Below are 15,218 nucleotides of genomic sequence, written 5' to 3'. Positions count from 1 at the left end.
TTTGTAATATTAAATAACATGGCTAATTAATATTACCGTGCGAACCAAACACAGAAATTTCACATTTTTAGTAATAGGATGAATAGGAATAAGATTCTCGGATATCTTTTATTCCTAGTAATCTTTCATAATGCGAACCAAACGCACCCTGACAGTGGTGTGATGAGCAATATCTTTTTTCTTTTTTCTTTTTTTTTTAGAGATAAGTAGCACGCTACCCGCTTCGTTTAATGTACCAAGTTGGGAAGACTTTTGAAAAATTTGAATCCGAATATGACAGTCAAAACCAAAACTTGAATTTGAATCCTAACTCAGCAGGTGATGAAAATCCATGTCTAAAACCAAATCCGACTAAAAACCTGAAATCCGAACCTGATGACATAAAAGATTCATACAAATTATATAAGGTAAAATTTATTCGGGTTTGCATTCAGGTTCGAGTTTGGGTCTGGTATAGACAAAATTCATACTCGAATCCAAATTCATCGAGTTTTCAGTTATTATACAGTAACTGTAGCCATATCCATTAAAAATCGTCTAGTCGAGCAACCAGTCCCATTCGGACTTAAATTTGGATAAAAATTTAAACATCATGCCCATTAACAATCCTAAATATGGTAGTGTTATAGTTAATAGTGTAGCAATTAGTAAGATGCCAAAATAACGCCAAATAATAGCTCATCATCTCTACGACTTGATTCATCTAATCTAAAAAAATTGAGTAAAAAATTATAACACGTTAATTTTGAGGACCAAAATGTCAAAAGTTTCATAATTAAAGGACCGCAGGTGAATTTAGCCTAAAGTGTGGCGTATAGAGTGTGGTCACACACCGGGTGCAGCCACAAGTTTGCGTGCGAAGTGGGACCTCCGATTGCGACATCCTCCACCGCGCGCGGGGCCGGCGGAGGGACCGAGGCGGTACGCTCACCGCACCCACTCATCGCACCCCCCGTACACCAGATATTCGTACACCGCTTTCTCCCCCATAGTACCAAAAACGGCATGGGGCTTTTAGCGTGAAGATGTTGGGGGAGTTACTGGGGTAGTTTAGTGCAAAGCTTTAGCGCCGGACCACAGCAAAAAAAAAGGGGGAGGCAATTATTATTGGCACTGTAAATGGTGTTTTGAGCCGCCCATCTAGGTGGCTGTGTCTTCATTTGGAGAGCAAGTGGGGGTGTGGGACTCCTCATTGGGGACTGTCCCTAGGGATATCAATGGTTATTCATACTCAAAATTTTATCAAAATTTGAATTAGAACGAAATGAATATATTTTTATATATAAATATTAAAAAAAAAGTCTATAAATATGGATATATATATTTTGACTGTACCCGATTCGAATCTAAACCTGACACGAATCCGACCAAACCCGAATTTGTTTTACATTATATATAATATGTATATAAAAATTTGATGTTATATTTTAATTTGTATTTTAAAAATTTAGACTTAATATAATATATTTTGAAATATTGGAAAGAGAAATAATTATTTCAAGTCGGATTTTTTGGTTCGGATTCGGGTTCGCATTTCAAATTTTTGGTCGGGTTCAGGTTTGAATATGGATTTTTAAAATCTATTGGGTTTGGGTTCGGATATGGGTTTCAGGTTTGGAGTCGAGTTCGGGTTTGGATTTTTGAAAATCCGCCCCGAATCCGACCCGCGCGCTGTCATTTGTTCAAAAACTAAGTATAAATTTATAATTTCTTTGACATTAACTATATTGGTTCATTGAATCTGATCTCATTTATTGTTGAATAATGTAAAATGAATCAAGACTTATGCGAAATCTGATCCAAATATGAACTATATTATTGAAACTATTTAAAAATTAAATTCCATAATTTGTTTTGACTTTATTTGCCTAGTGAACGAGTTGTCTCAAAATGAGCGACTGAAAATAAAATGCTCATTAGAAAGAGTGGTAGAAGGCTTAAATTTTAAATCGAAAATATTTATCTTGTTCTTGATGGTAAACTATACCACATCGATCATTAAAATAGTCAATTTTGAGATATTTTGATCACTTGACAAATGATGTAGAAAAATTATAAAATTCAATTTCTAAATAGTTTCAATAGTGTAGATTATATCTAATGAAGTCGATCTTTTCGAATCAGATGTTAATCATCAAAAACAACTTGAAAGTATGGAAACCTTTGTGTGCTTCCAAAAGCACACAAACTGTACTCATGTAAAATAATTATTTTTAATAATTTTCTGATTAACTCATGGTTTCAGTGAGTGTGGTTTTGCTTGATGTTAAATAATATGGAACAACCGCTTTTAACAATTCTTGTATTAAATCGATTCATTTAATCTTGTCTTATTTGTTATTAAATAATGTAATAAAGTAATTGTTTGTTTTCAAAAGATTAAGTTATAACAGGATGGTATTTTAATATTTATATGTATCTATTAAAATTTATAAACTATTACAGACACCACTTCAAAAATTTAATATTAATACTATCTCTGTAGATATATAAATCATATCGGAGATGCTCTTTCTGTCAATTTTTCTTTAATTAAATTACAAAATGACCTGTTTAACTCTCACAATAGTTGACTATCATATACTTTTTAACTTCTAATTTAATTTATGACACCTAGGGGCCCATTCGATATTGAAGCATATCTAATGCTAATAAATGAAATAAAGTTGGAACGAAATCATATAAAGATATACTTCTGCATTTTTTTGTTGGACCGCATAAAGTATACCATAACTAACTCTTACGATATTCGGAATGCGATATTATATACGAGAATAAATAGAATATTTTTTTATCGTACTTTCTCACCACATGTAATACAATTTCTTCACAATTCCAAATGGAGCCTTAGACAAAGAAAGTGAAGCAAGAGAGAGAAAGTGAGAAGAAAAGAGACAATGGAAGGATAGAGAAGAAAAGGATAGAGGGATGAGAGAGAAAGCGAATAGAGAAAAAAGGGAGAAAATAAGGTGAGAGAAAATGGAGAGTTAGAGTAAGAAAGAGGAAATAAGGAGAAGAGAAACTGAAGACGAATACAACAAGGAGAGAAAGTGAGAGAAGATGATGAGAGAGAAAGTGAGAAAAGAGAAAGTGAGGGATGAGAGAGATTGAAGAGAGAAAATAAGGAGAGAAGAAGTAAAGAGAGATGAATGAGGAGAGAAAAATTGAAGACAAATACGACAATGAGAGAAGGATGAGAGAGCAGTGAAGAAAGAGAAATTAGAAGAGAGAAGATAATGAGAGAGAAAGCAAGAAGAGATAAAAGGATGAGAGGAGAGAAAGTGAAGCAAAATAAAGCAACAAAAGAGAGATGAGAGAAAAAAGTGAAGAGAGAGAAAATAAGGATAGAGAAAATAAGAAGAGAGAAAGTAAAGAAAGACAAAGTTAGGAGAGAGAAAGTGAAGAGAGAAATTATGCAAAGAGAGAGTGAAAAGAGAAATATAGAGAACAGATAGTGAAGAAAGAGAAATTAAGGAGAGAGAAATTGAGGAGAGAGAAAGTAAAAAAGGGAGAAAATAAGGAAAGAGAAATTAAGAAAGAGAAACTAAGCAGAGAAAGGGAAGAGAATGATATAAGATGAATCAAAATTTTATCATTTTTCATATATTTTCTCTTCCACCTCCTTTTAATTTAGTGTCATCTAGATTAACAATTTTGTATTATTGGAGATTAAAGAGAGGTGAATTAATTAATCTTGTACCAAATGAAATTAATACGAGTAAAAGTTTATAAAAATAACAATTTCCGCCCTTGAACCCCGCAACAAACGTGTCCTCACAAAGGATCTATCACAGAAAAAATGCCTTGGATTCTCACAAACAATCCCCCACAAGCAAGTAAAGAAAATGCCTTAGATTCCCACTAAGGATTTGATAAGGATTATTAATGTATTGGCAAGCTTAAGCTTACGTAGGTTGCTAAATTGCATGTCGTAAACCATTCAAATTTTTTCACGTGGTTAATGTTAATACATTCGTAGCTTATAAGTGCAGCATTTTAGATGACCAATAGAAATTTTGAGTTCAATAATTAAATATATAATTTAAATTTAATACACAAAATTTAAATTTAAGTTTATTTTTTATTTTAATTTAAATAGATGACTTAATTATGTCATTGAAAGTCTTTAGGTGACTCCCACAATATCATGTGAGTGAAAGAAGGGGAATGCCTCTTAAAAATTAAACACAAATTTGGCAATTTGTTTGTAAAATTTTAATTTAGAATACAAATTTAAATAAACATTTTTTACTAGATTTATAATTCGAATTAAAAAATTTGAATCAAATACAAATTAAAATTTTGAGCCAACAACACATATAATGAATTTAAGTTCGAATTTTTATCAACTCTAGAAGGGGGAGTGTAAGATCTACACCCCTTTTTGGGTGTACAAGAAGCATTTCCTTTATATTATAGGAAATCTAGTGATCTAAACCAAACATAATAATTTTATGCTCCTTAGTATTCTAAGATCTGTTTGTTTTTTTGTATTTTTGAGGGGAGCTTTTTTACATTTTATATAATATATTTGTAAATTGCTCAAGTTCAACTCCAAATAAATGAGCTGGCTCGAATATGAACCGAGCTTGATCGATATTTTAGCTTAGCTGCTAGTATGTATTCAGGCCTTTTAAAACCCTAACTACCACCCATTACAACTTGTTTTCATTATCACTTTGAATTATTGGTTCTTCCTACTTTTTCGGGAATTTAAGTGGTCCAGGTAACTAATTCCACTGGCTTTTGTTCTATATGATTCCTGACATAAAAAAAAAACAGAAGTATTTATTAATATAATGAAAAATAGTAAACTTATTAGAATCCTTTGTGGCAGGTTCATTATTTACATTTGAAGGACACATGCATGGCAAGAGCAATTGAGCTCTGAACTAGCTAGTTCATATTACATTTTTCTGATTAAAGCAAGTTAATGGTGTCTTTTGAGTCGAAACATTTTGGCCGAAAAATGGAAACAAAAATTAGCGATTGTCATTTTGATTTCAGTAATCAAAATCGCGGTTAAGTTTTATTTTCATCGACTCAATCGTCGCCATGACCGACACCACCACCATTACCTTCATAGCCTGTGCCATCTTGTTGTGATTTATTTTAAATTCCCAACTTGATTGAATAAACTAATCAACGAGAATAGGAATCAAACATTTCGACTCAGATTCTCGCAGCCAACAAAACATATCATGAGATTTATGCATCTTGTGTCCCAGTGCGTGAGGTCCACTCTGATATAGATTCTCCTTACAAACCAAAAGTACTTGTATACTATATACTTAATTGATATCCAACCATGATGCTTATGTAACTAATTCAAGTTTAGTTTTGATAAAATATATTTCTGACACTTGGCCGATGTTCATCAAATCTGATTTGGAGTAGGGCGAATATAAAGACTAACTATTTTGTTTTAGCACCTAATTTACAGTCTAAAGGGACTAGCATCCTGCCTTGAGGCGGGAGATCAGATTGGGCCGAGTCATATGCATGTTCAAAATGGTGAAAGAGCGAGTTGGACCGAATCATATTCGAAGTGGTGTGAAATTGGTTGAACCGAGTCACAATCGAGACTCGTAGTATCAGTATTTTGCCCTTTGACGAGAGGCCAAACAAGTAGTATCAGAGCCATAGGTTACAGATTCGATTTTTGCATGCTGCAAATTTGTGCAGTTGCAGGAGGGGTGTGGGGAATTGCTGGCTTAAAAGGGTGCTAGGGTGAGAGGGGATTGTTAGCTTAAAGGGACTAGTATCCTGCTATGTGGCGGGAGGGCAAGAGGCTAGATTGAGCCGAGTTTCTAACAGTTCGAGCTTTTGGGATTAATGGTCAGCGCCAACGATCCTACACAGTTGAGTCAAAGACTCCAAGCTTTAGATTGGAAATTTAGGGAAGTTACCTACAGCCCTAGACAATCGAGTCAAAGACTCCGAGCTATAGATTGGGAATTTAGGGAAGTAACCTACAACCCTAGCTACCTGATCAATTTCATGAAAAGTCAAAATCTAGCAGTGGACATGTGAGAATGTTGTTGAGAAATGATGAACTACAGGCAAAAGTGGGTCTAGAAAACAGATCTAAGAACTTTGATAGGATTTATACAGAAAAAATATATGTAGGGGGCATTTGTTGGTTAATTAACAAGATATATACTAATTAGGTGGCAGATGGAGGAGATTTAATTGGAAGAGATTCTCCTGCACTAGTGATAGGAGACAAGGACCCACGATTTTGTTGTTATTGACCTTGAAGTCAATTGTCAATTTCAAGTTGAGTGAGGTTACTGCTAAGATGTGAAAGTTTCAGTGGAAAGATGGTTCGAGAAAAGTCACGCGTTGAAGATGAAAAATACACAGGTGCCAAATTGCAATAATGGAGGGTGTAGTCAAATATGGATTATTAGTCAAATTTTGTGGAATCTTTTGCTTGTAAATTAGCAAATAGTATATGATGTGGATTATCTAATAATAGAAAATAGAAAATTAGATATTTTAGCTGACGATTGACACTGACAGACATATGCTTTAGAGTATTCAAAGTTTCTAGCTAAAGATTTAATAATATCAAAATCAACAGTTCTTAGTTGTCGTTATGAGACATTTGCCAAGTTCATAGTATAGGAAAAATCAAAACAAGTTAAATTTTTGTCAGAAATTTTTTTGAAATTAATACTTAAATCAACATCAACACTCTTGATCTGACTTTTCTTTTTTCTAAGTGTATTCAATTTTAGCATTTTATTTTGTGCTCATTCAATACACATGAGAACAGTTATATATGGAGAAACGTAAAATTTAGTTCCTAGAACTTCAAATGCTTTTGATGTGATTACTTGATGGTGTCGATTGTTGAATTGAATGCCCTATCTTTGAAATGAGTCAACGGTTAGTCATCTAATAATTTTTTTTTTAAAAAAAACGAAAATATTACATACATATCCACTACACTATATTTACAATTACAATATCTAACCAAAGTTCTCCGTGTTTCCTAAATATCATCTTTGTATAGCAAAATCAAAGTATCAAACTAAAACTTCTGCTTTTGCAACCAAAAAAAAAAAAAAAAAAAATCTAAAATTTTTAATTTTTAAAATTCCTTCCTTCATTTTTGTGTGACATTTCAACTGACCTTCTGGTCTGAACAACATTACTCTCCTTGAGGTTTCTTGTCAATTTTTTGTCACATCTATCTTAATCACTAATTATATATTAGAAGAACATATAATATCATATCAAGCTCCGAAAAGATTGCTAAATTCCATGTTGAAACTAATTATTATTCTTATCTTTTGGTGGATAAATTTACTATACATTAACTGTTTCTTAGTCAAATTACCCTACAGGCAACTCGTCATTTCAAATAGGCGTCCAAAGTTTATAAATTTTATTTTTAATGCTTAATCTTTTTGAAATTACCATTTTAGTACATCCCCCTGTCTATAATATATAGCTGTAGAAATTATTTTCTGCATCACGTACATGCATTTGCCCATTTATACGCTGCTCTCCTAACTGCTCTTTATTGCGTCTCATACTTCTCTTCTTATCATTAATCTAACTGTAAACTTTCTTTATTGGAGAGTGGGATAGTGCATAAATATGTAAACCCATGGATATGTGTTGGCAAAATTTTCTCGAATAATTAATATGTAGCTACTAAAATGAGAATTTTAGAAAGTTCAGGTACCACAATGAAAACATTTGAATTTTGCAAATGGTCTGTATTTTAGTAATTTACATGCACTTTAACTTTTTTTTCTATTTACTTTTACGTGTAAAGCAGTATGGTTCGCATCTCTTTTGTTATCGGAAAGCAACCACGCATGCGCAGCTCAGACCCCAATAAAGCGGGATAAAGTTTAAGACCGAACTCTTTAATTATCAAGGATATTTTATCGAAGATTTGGATGCCGTTCATATATATATATCCTACCGATACTTCTAATTCCAACAATCAAACTAATAATTTAAATTCTTTAAATAAGTAATTTTTTTTCTAATTAGAAATATACCAGTTGCAGGTTTAATAATCGAGCTGGAAAGCTTAGTTAGTGGATGATTGATCCATCCATCGAGTCCCTCCGCATAAAAACTTCTATAGGGAGCTCCCTATGTAAGGAGTTTGTTTTCGTTCATCGAAGAGCATGCACGGTTTATTTCATCTTTCTTTTCCACAAGTGGATCCTGCACTGGGGGACATCACTTTATCATGAAAGCAGATGATTGCATCAGAAAAGGATGCATGCTTTCCCATTTTCTCGAAGTCCCCGTCCCCTCCTTGCATAGCCTCTCGGTACCCCAGTTACAATCTCATCTTATGTATGTTGGGAGCATATATAACACGACACGTTCATGGGATTCCAAAAGTGGTTTTGCAGCTCATTATAATGATTAAATTATCTTAAATGTAAGGAGAATCGTATATTAATTGATGCATCACCTTCTTTCTAGTTAAAGCATATATGTATAGCCATGTAGAGTGGTCCAAGATTCGAAAGAAATATTAGTAAGGTATCAAAGCTTTTATTAAATAACTTGTTTTGGTGCTTTCGAATACATGGAAGGGACCATTATCTCTGAACCTTTTGTTTAGATAAGTTGCTTGCACCACTTTATAGATCATGTTTGAATTAAAATATATAAGTAGATGTGGTAAGGGACCATGTTAATAATTTCATGGGGGGAATGCGAACTATGTAAGTCCGAGGAGGTGACTATGGGTTTGGAAAAGTTTAGGGCCAATCTGGGCTAGCAATTGCAATATGAAAAGATCAAGGTGAAAGAAAAAAGCTAAATCAGACCACTGGATAAATAAACATTAAAAATTATGTGGAAAATCATTAGAAAAAAGCACCAAGATCGAGAACCACATATATGAAACATATATTGTTTCATTTAACTTTTTCCTTGCACCTTACCATTATATCAAATAGGCTTAAAACTAAAGAATATGATTATTGACATGTTGTCATACGACGATATATAGTAATGCTATGGAGTATATAATCATATAAACCGAACAAATTGTCTCTCAATTACCTAGCAAATTTGGTAGCTATTTTCCAAGGATGAACATATATCTATTTCTCATATACCTAATTTTCAAGGATAAACGTTATCTCTTTCTATATCTTGGAGGAAGTTCGGATTAGAATTTCCAATATTATCCTCCCTTAATTTATACTTCATTTTCAAATTACAAACGCAGTGAAATGAGCAACATTGTTTTCGAAATCTCTGCTACTATATATTGTCTAGAGCTTAATTGTGTAGAGTCGACACGCAAGTCCAATGATCTCGTCATGCATAAAGTCCTTTCCGTATGTATTCTTCGCTATTTATGTACACCTTCACGTACTTTTAGTACGTTGAAGCTAACGAGCAGTGCATCATAAGTATTTGCTTGAAATATGTGGGGACGTCGACAACCTACTTTTCAAGGATCTTCCCTACATATTTATTTCCAGAAAAAAAAAATGTTTTCATCAATATGCAGAACTTGCAATCGAAACAAAATAAGCCATAACTAAGGACCGCCTATTACTCATCTCAATTCATTGCTCACACACTCTTTTTTGAATTCATCACTCATACTCTTTCAAATTTGTTACTCAATACGCTTTTTTGTACACATCTCGCGCACATGCAGTTTCCAACAACATCCCCCACAATCAAATGAGGCAGCTGGGGTCCATGAAACAATATGCTACAAACAACAATATTTTGGCATCAACTAAAATGACACTGTTTTAGCCTGGTTGTGAAACCCACTACCATTCAACATTAATTATCTTGAAAGAGACTTAAGAAGCAGCTCGAATTTGAAATGTTTTACTCCACTGAGTTCTTAATTTGTACGTAAGTTCATGTAAAACAAGAACATTTTGCACCTATGCCAACTACTTGAAACATATATATCTATTGATTGTGAAAATTAATGTATGGATAAAATATAGTGGCACAGATAACATGATTTCTCAAGTTCACTACTTTGCTCCAAGAACACGATTGTGAAAATTAATGTATGGATAAAATATAGATTTTTTTTATATTATTTTTAACCATTGTGTCCTTATTAAATTAGTGAAAAACTTATAGCCTACACCCAGTGTATGGATCTATGCATTTATATATGCACTGTCTTTATTAACCCCTGATGATATCTTATATTTTAATAACCTTATCATCTCACAAACTACAATCTTTTCTTTATTTAGATATTAAACAAACGAACTTTGGAGAAGAACAGAATATTTATAAAATTAAGGAAAAAAGTTAGGTCAAGAGCATCGAACTCAGAAGTTTTAAGAACTAGAATGGAAACTTAGCTGGAAATTTGAGGACTGGTAAATGCTAATGGGCACAATACATTAATCCTTACAGGCCATGTATGGATAGATTGTTATATCTGATATTGTAGACTTTGATTGGTTTTTATGCATACAATAATTCAAGCTAAGGGCTTAATGGTCTGTATCTAAGATCCCAAGTTCGAAACCTAATTACTTCACATTTCTATTTGAGCTCATTTTTTTTAAAAAAAAAATGAACGAAGCAGGTAGTTTGCCACCGTTCTATCAAAAATTTAAAAAAAAAAAGAAAAACCAAGGCACTATACAAAATTTTATGGGAAAAATGAAACATGTGCCTAAACTTTTTATTTTGGCAATTAAAACCCCCAAAAACTTTATCAAGTAGTTTAATAGGCTCCTCTTTTTAATTGGAGTTATTCTTTCTTAAGAAACGTCAATTTTAGTTATTCTTTCTTAAGAAAATTTTATTCTTTTGTTTTATATTATTTTTTTTATCCGAATTAGGCTAGGACTTTTGTCTTAATCGTAATTCTATTAGGACTATCATGCACTAGAATTTCGGTTTTTACTATAATTGGAAAGTTTTTGAGATAGGTTCATATAAGGTCATGAGGATAAAAAAAATAATATAAAACCAACTGCATTTATAATATTTTAAAGGTAGAAATCTTTGGCTCAATCAAAAAGGCGTTGATGATTGATAAAGGGCAAAGTGGAAATTCTGAGAAATTTTAAAAAAGAATTATCATCAATGTTTGATTAACTCTGATAATTTCTTTAAATTAGATGGATATTTTTGGTATCCAATTTTAGAGGGGATTCTATATAATTAAAGATATCTTCGTGAAACCCAAAATATTTCTCACACTTCGGAGTCAAATGAGATATTTGCCATTGCGTATAAGAACAATTTTATTTAACGATTACATATGTTATGTTAAAAATTGCTAAAAAAAATGAGAGAGAGAGAGAGAGAGAGAGAGAGAGAGAGAGAGAGAAGGGGAAGGCGATCGCCTGTACACCGATCACGACGACAAGGAAGTCGGCGATTACGGCGACAGGGAAGACGGCGGCCAAGACGACAGGCACGACGGCCAAGACAACAGGCATGACGGTGCTAGGGACGACGGCGGCCCCCTGTCCCAGGCAGCTAGGGAACGTCATTTCATCTGGACTGAGTATAGACTTGGAGCGGAGGTTTCAGGAGCTTAAACATCATCTGGGATATGGAGTTATGGCAACCACCCACCCCTCAAGCTCCAGCATTAATGATCGTTCCTTAGCTAAGAAGGTGATCTGGGCGGACTCCGCTGGACTGGACCTGGCTCAAGTTACCTTCTTCAGCAAGGACGACTCCCCTACTGCCCCTAGTGCTCCTGCTCCAGCTGTAAAGGACACGGACGGCAAGGGAGCGCCTGCGGATCAGCCTTGGACCGAAGTGCATTACAAAAGGAACGGACGCCTCGCTCCTCCCGGCAAACCGTCCTACAAAGAGGCCCTCCTCTCCTCAGCCCCACCCTCCTCTTCACGCAACCCTCCGCCGCCATCTCTGCTCTTCGCTCCCGCGCATCGCTCCCGTGCCTCTCTCCCTTCGCGCCACCCTCCACCACCTCTTCGTAACACTCTTCGCAACACTCCCCCCAAGCGCTCTTTCAAGGATCGGTGTTTCCGGTGCCTAGGACGGAACCACAGAGCGGCCGCTTGCCGGGAGCCTTTGCGGTGCGCTCTGTGCCTCAAAACGGGTCACAAGGCGCGGAGCTGCATGGATCGCCTCCCGATGGACGTCTACCGCTACATGCGCGCTCGCCCAGCTTACCTGAACGTCTTTGTTCCGCAGACAGAAGACTTCTTTGCCCGGCAGAACAGGCGCCGCAATGCACTCCTTGTGGATGTCGTTCCCCCCGCGAATCTTGGCCACTTCGCTCAAGACACTATCGCCAACGGTCTCGCCAACCGTTTCGAAGGCTTCCCCATGGACTTTCTGGTGGCTCGCTACAGGGAACGAGAGTTCGTGGTGTTTCTTCCAGAATGGGTTCCAAGCGACTCCCTTGTCCGAAGGCAAAACCTCAGCCTGGGGGATATTAGATTACCATGCTATGCCTGGAATCCCTACAGTGGCGCCCGCCGTTTTTCTCCCCCTTACAAAGCTTGGATCAGACTGGTATCTCTTCCCTATGAATGTTGGTCTTCCCGTACCGTTGCGGCTATCGTCGGCGACTTCACCCGGTTCATCAGGGCGGATGAGCACACGACTCGCATGATAGATCTCTCCGGCTACCGCTGCCTCGTAGCCGTCAACCACCTCCATGACATACCCGAGAATCTGGACGTCGCCTTCGGGGACGTCTCTATGTCGGTCCTAATCCAACTTGAGCGTTGGGCTCGGGACAGGGACAATGGCGGTGGTGATCCTCCTCCCCCGCCCAACGAGCGAACGGACCATTTCGATCCTGACATGAGATCTTTAGAGGTTGAACGTCGGTACTTTGGTGAAGTACGAGCGCGGAGGCCTCTGGACGACGACGACCCCAACTCGGACGGCTCCTCTGACTCCTCCGAAATCCGAGATCGGAGGCGCTGCCAACCACCTTCACTGGGCCTCATCGCCCCCCTGGAATTGGGGTCGGTGCCGGTGACTGAGGCTTCTCTGACCTCCCTGGGGTCGGGGTCGGCGCCTGTGGCCGAGGCCTCCACGGGATCGGGGCCGGCTGGTATTCCGATCGGTGACGCCTCAGCTGACTCTCCGGTCGGTGACGCCTCGACTGACCGCATCCCGTACCCCAAGGGCCAGATTTGCCTTTTTCCAAATCTTTCCTCCTTAGTGCAAGTTGATCCACTTGTTGGAGAAAGTACTGGTCTGCCTGCTGATCATGCCTCCTTTTGTCTCACCCTACTCAGCCTCGCTCATCTTCTGCCTGTTGTTGGAAGATGAGCCCTTCGGATCAAGCCGGGATCAGCTTTTGTAGAAGCCTCGCTTATCGGGAAAAGTCCCTGCGCATTTATTCTGCTTGGAGCCTCTCCCCCTCAGGTCCAGTACTGTACTGCTCTGTTTCAAATTTCAAACTACGTTATTTGGGCCTCTGTCCGACGGGACTGCCGCGAAGCCTCCTCTTCGCTGCGCTTTTTTCTGGCCCACATATCTACCCTGCACTGGGCCCCGGGTCATTCAAATGGACCTGGGACTCCTTCTGTTGGACCTTGGAAAGTCTGCGAACGGCCCAGGCCCACCTCTTCTCCCTGGGAAGCCATTTGCTGGACTCTACCGGTTGGCCCAACTTGGGCCTGGCCTTGGAGAGCCCGGGAAGCCATTTGCTGGACTCCACCGGTGGGCCCAACTTGGGCCTGGCCTTGGAGAGCCCGGCCTCGGCCTCCTCTGCCCTTCCCGTCCGCGCGAGCCCCCAGCCAACCCGAGCCCTCCGCGGCCCACGGCTCCCCTGCCGCCTGAGCCTCCCCGGCTGTGCTCTCTCGACCGGCCTGTGCCCTCGCCGCCGCGCTTCGAAATCCCCACCGGCCTGTGCCCTCCCGTGCGTCCGAGCTCCCCTGCCGGTTCGAGCTCCCCCGCCGACCTGTGCTCCCCGCCGCCGTTCGAGCTCCCCCCCGGCCTGTGCCCTCCGCCGGTCCGAGCCCCCCCCTGCCGGTTCGACCTCCCCCGCTGGCATGTGCCTTTCCGCTGGTCCGAGCCCCTGCCGCGGTTCGAGCTCCCGCCGCCTGTGCTCTCCGCCAGCCCGCGTCCACCCCTCTCCGCCGGCTCGCCGCCCTTCCCCCCCCCGCCTGCCTTCCCGCTTGCTGGAACTATCTGTGAATCCAACGTGGGCCTTCGATGGCCCAGTCGCCGCTCGGGCTCCCCTGATCGGTGCTCCCTCTGTCCGGGCTTGAACTCCCTGAGCTCTCCTGCCAGCCCGAAGCCCCCCGGCTCGCCTCCTCCCATGGCGCGCCCTCCCTCCCGGGGGCCGGAGACCACCTGCTGCCTCCCACCTTGCTATCTCCTGCGGGCCGGCCTTGGCCTTCACTATCCTGCCAGCTTGCTCCCCTTGCTCCCCCCCTTCACTCTGCTGACCCTCCCCTCCTAACTGTCTGGTGGAGCCCCTCCCCCCCTTTAGGGTAAGCAGCCAGACTCTCAAATCTGACGGATGTCAACGTGCTCGGCGAGCAAATGAACAGGAAAGCTAAACTTTTGGAAGGATCTTCGTCTGATCCGGGCCGCTCCGCTCGTAAACCTGTCTCGCTCTAGAATCAAGAAGAAGAGTCTTCTGCTTGGAGTAGCGATTTCTGATGCTGAGCGAGGATCTCCAAAACTTCCTGTCCGCGGGGTCTATTTAACTTTGTTTCTCTCCCCTTTTACTGTTCTGATGTTGTTCTCTGGGGTCGTCTCTTTTTTATGTCTTCTTTCTTAATTGGAACGTTCGATCTCAATGATCCTCGTAAAGTGTCTAGTTATAATCTATCGTGTCTAGGCCACTACAGTGCAGTTGTCTGTCTTCAGGAAACTAAAGTCGACTCTGTATCTCGCGTCTTTCTTAGATCATGTTGTGGCTCCAGTGTTGAAAATGTCACTTTTTGCCGGCCGTCGGGCTCAGGAGTCTTATATCTGTTGGTGCTCGAGTTCTTTGCTGCGACTAAAGTTATTGTTCGTCGTACTCTCTTACTGTACGCCTCTCCCATCACCGCGAGCGGCTCGACTTTCTTCATCACTATTTTACGGCCCGCCCACCTGGGAGGGTAAGGACCTTCTGTCTGAATTGGCTTCCCTCAAAAGATAATTGCGCACCAGCTGGCGGTCATCGTGGGAATTTTAACTTCACCAGAAATCAAACCGAAAGACTGGGGCGTACTTGAGTTAGAAATCCATGGACATAGTTCTCGGATCTTATCAATCCTAGAGGTCGATTGATG

General features: G+C 39.4%; 1 protein-coding gene across 1 annotated transcript; it reads left to right on the top strand.

Annotated features, from left to right (window-relative positions):
- On the top strand, positions 13,496-14,395 carry LOC109725578 (vegetative cell wall protein gp1-like). The gene has a single exon (XM_020254819.1). The coding sequence runs from the start codon at positions 13,496-13,498 to the stop codon at positions 14,393-14,395; it is 900 nt and encodes a 299-aa protein (XP_020110408.1).

Source organism: Ananas comosus, linkage group 20, assembly GCF_001540865.1.
Source record: "Ananas comosus cultivar F153 linkage group 20, ASM154086v1, whole genome shotgun sequence".
Taxonomy (NCBI): Eukaryota; Viridiplantae; Streptophyta; class Magnoliopsida; order Poales; family Bromeliaceae; genus Ananas; species Ananas comosus.
This window is presented reverse-complemented; position numbering and strand designations above follow the sequence as displayed.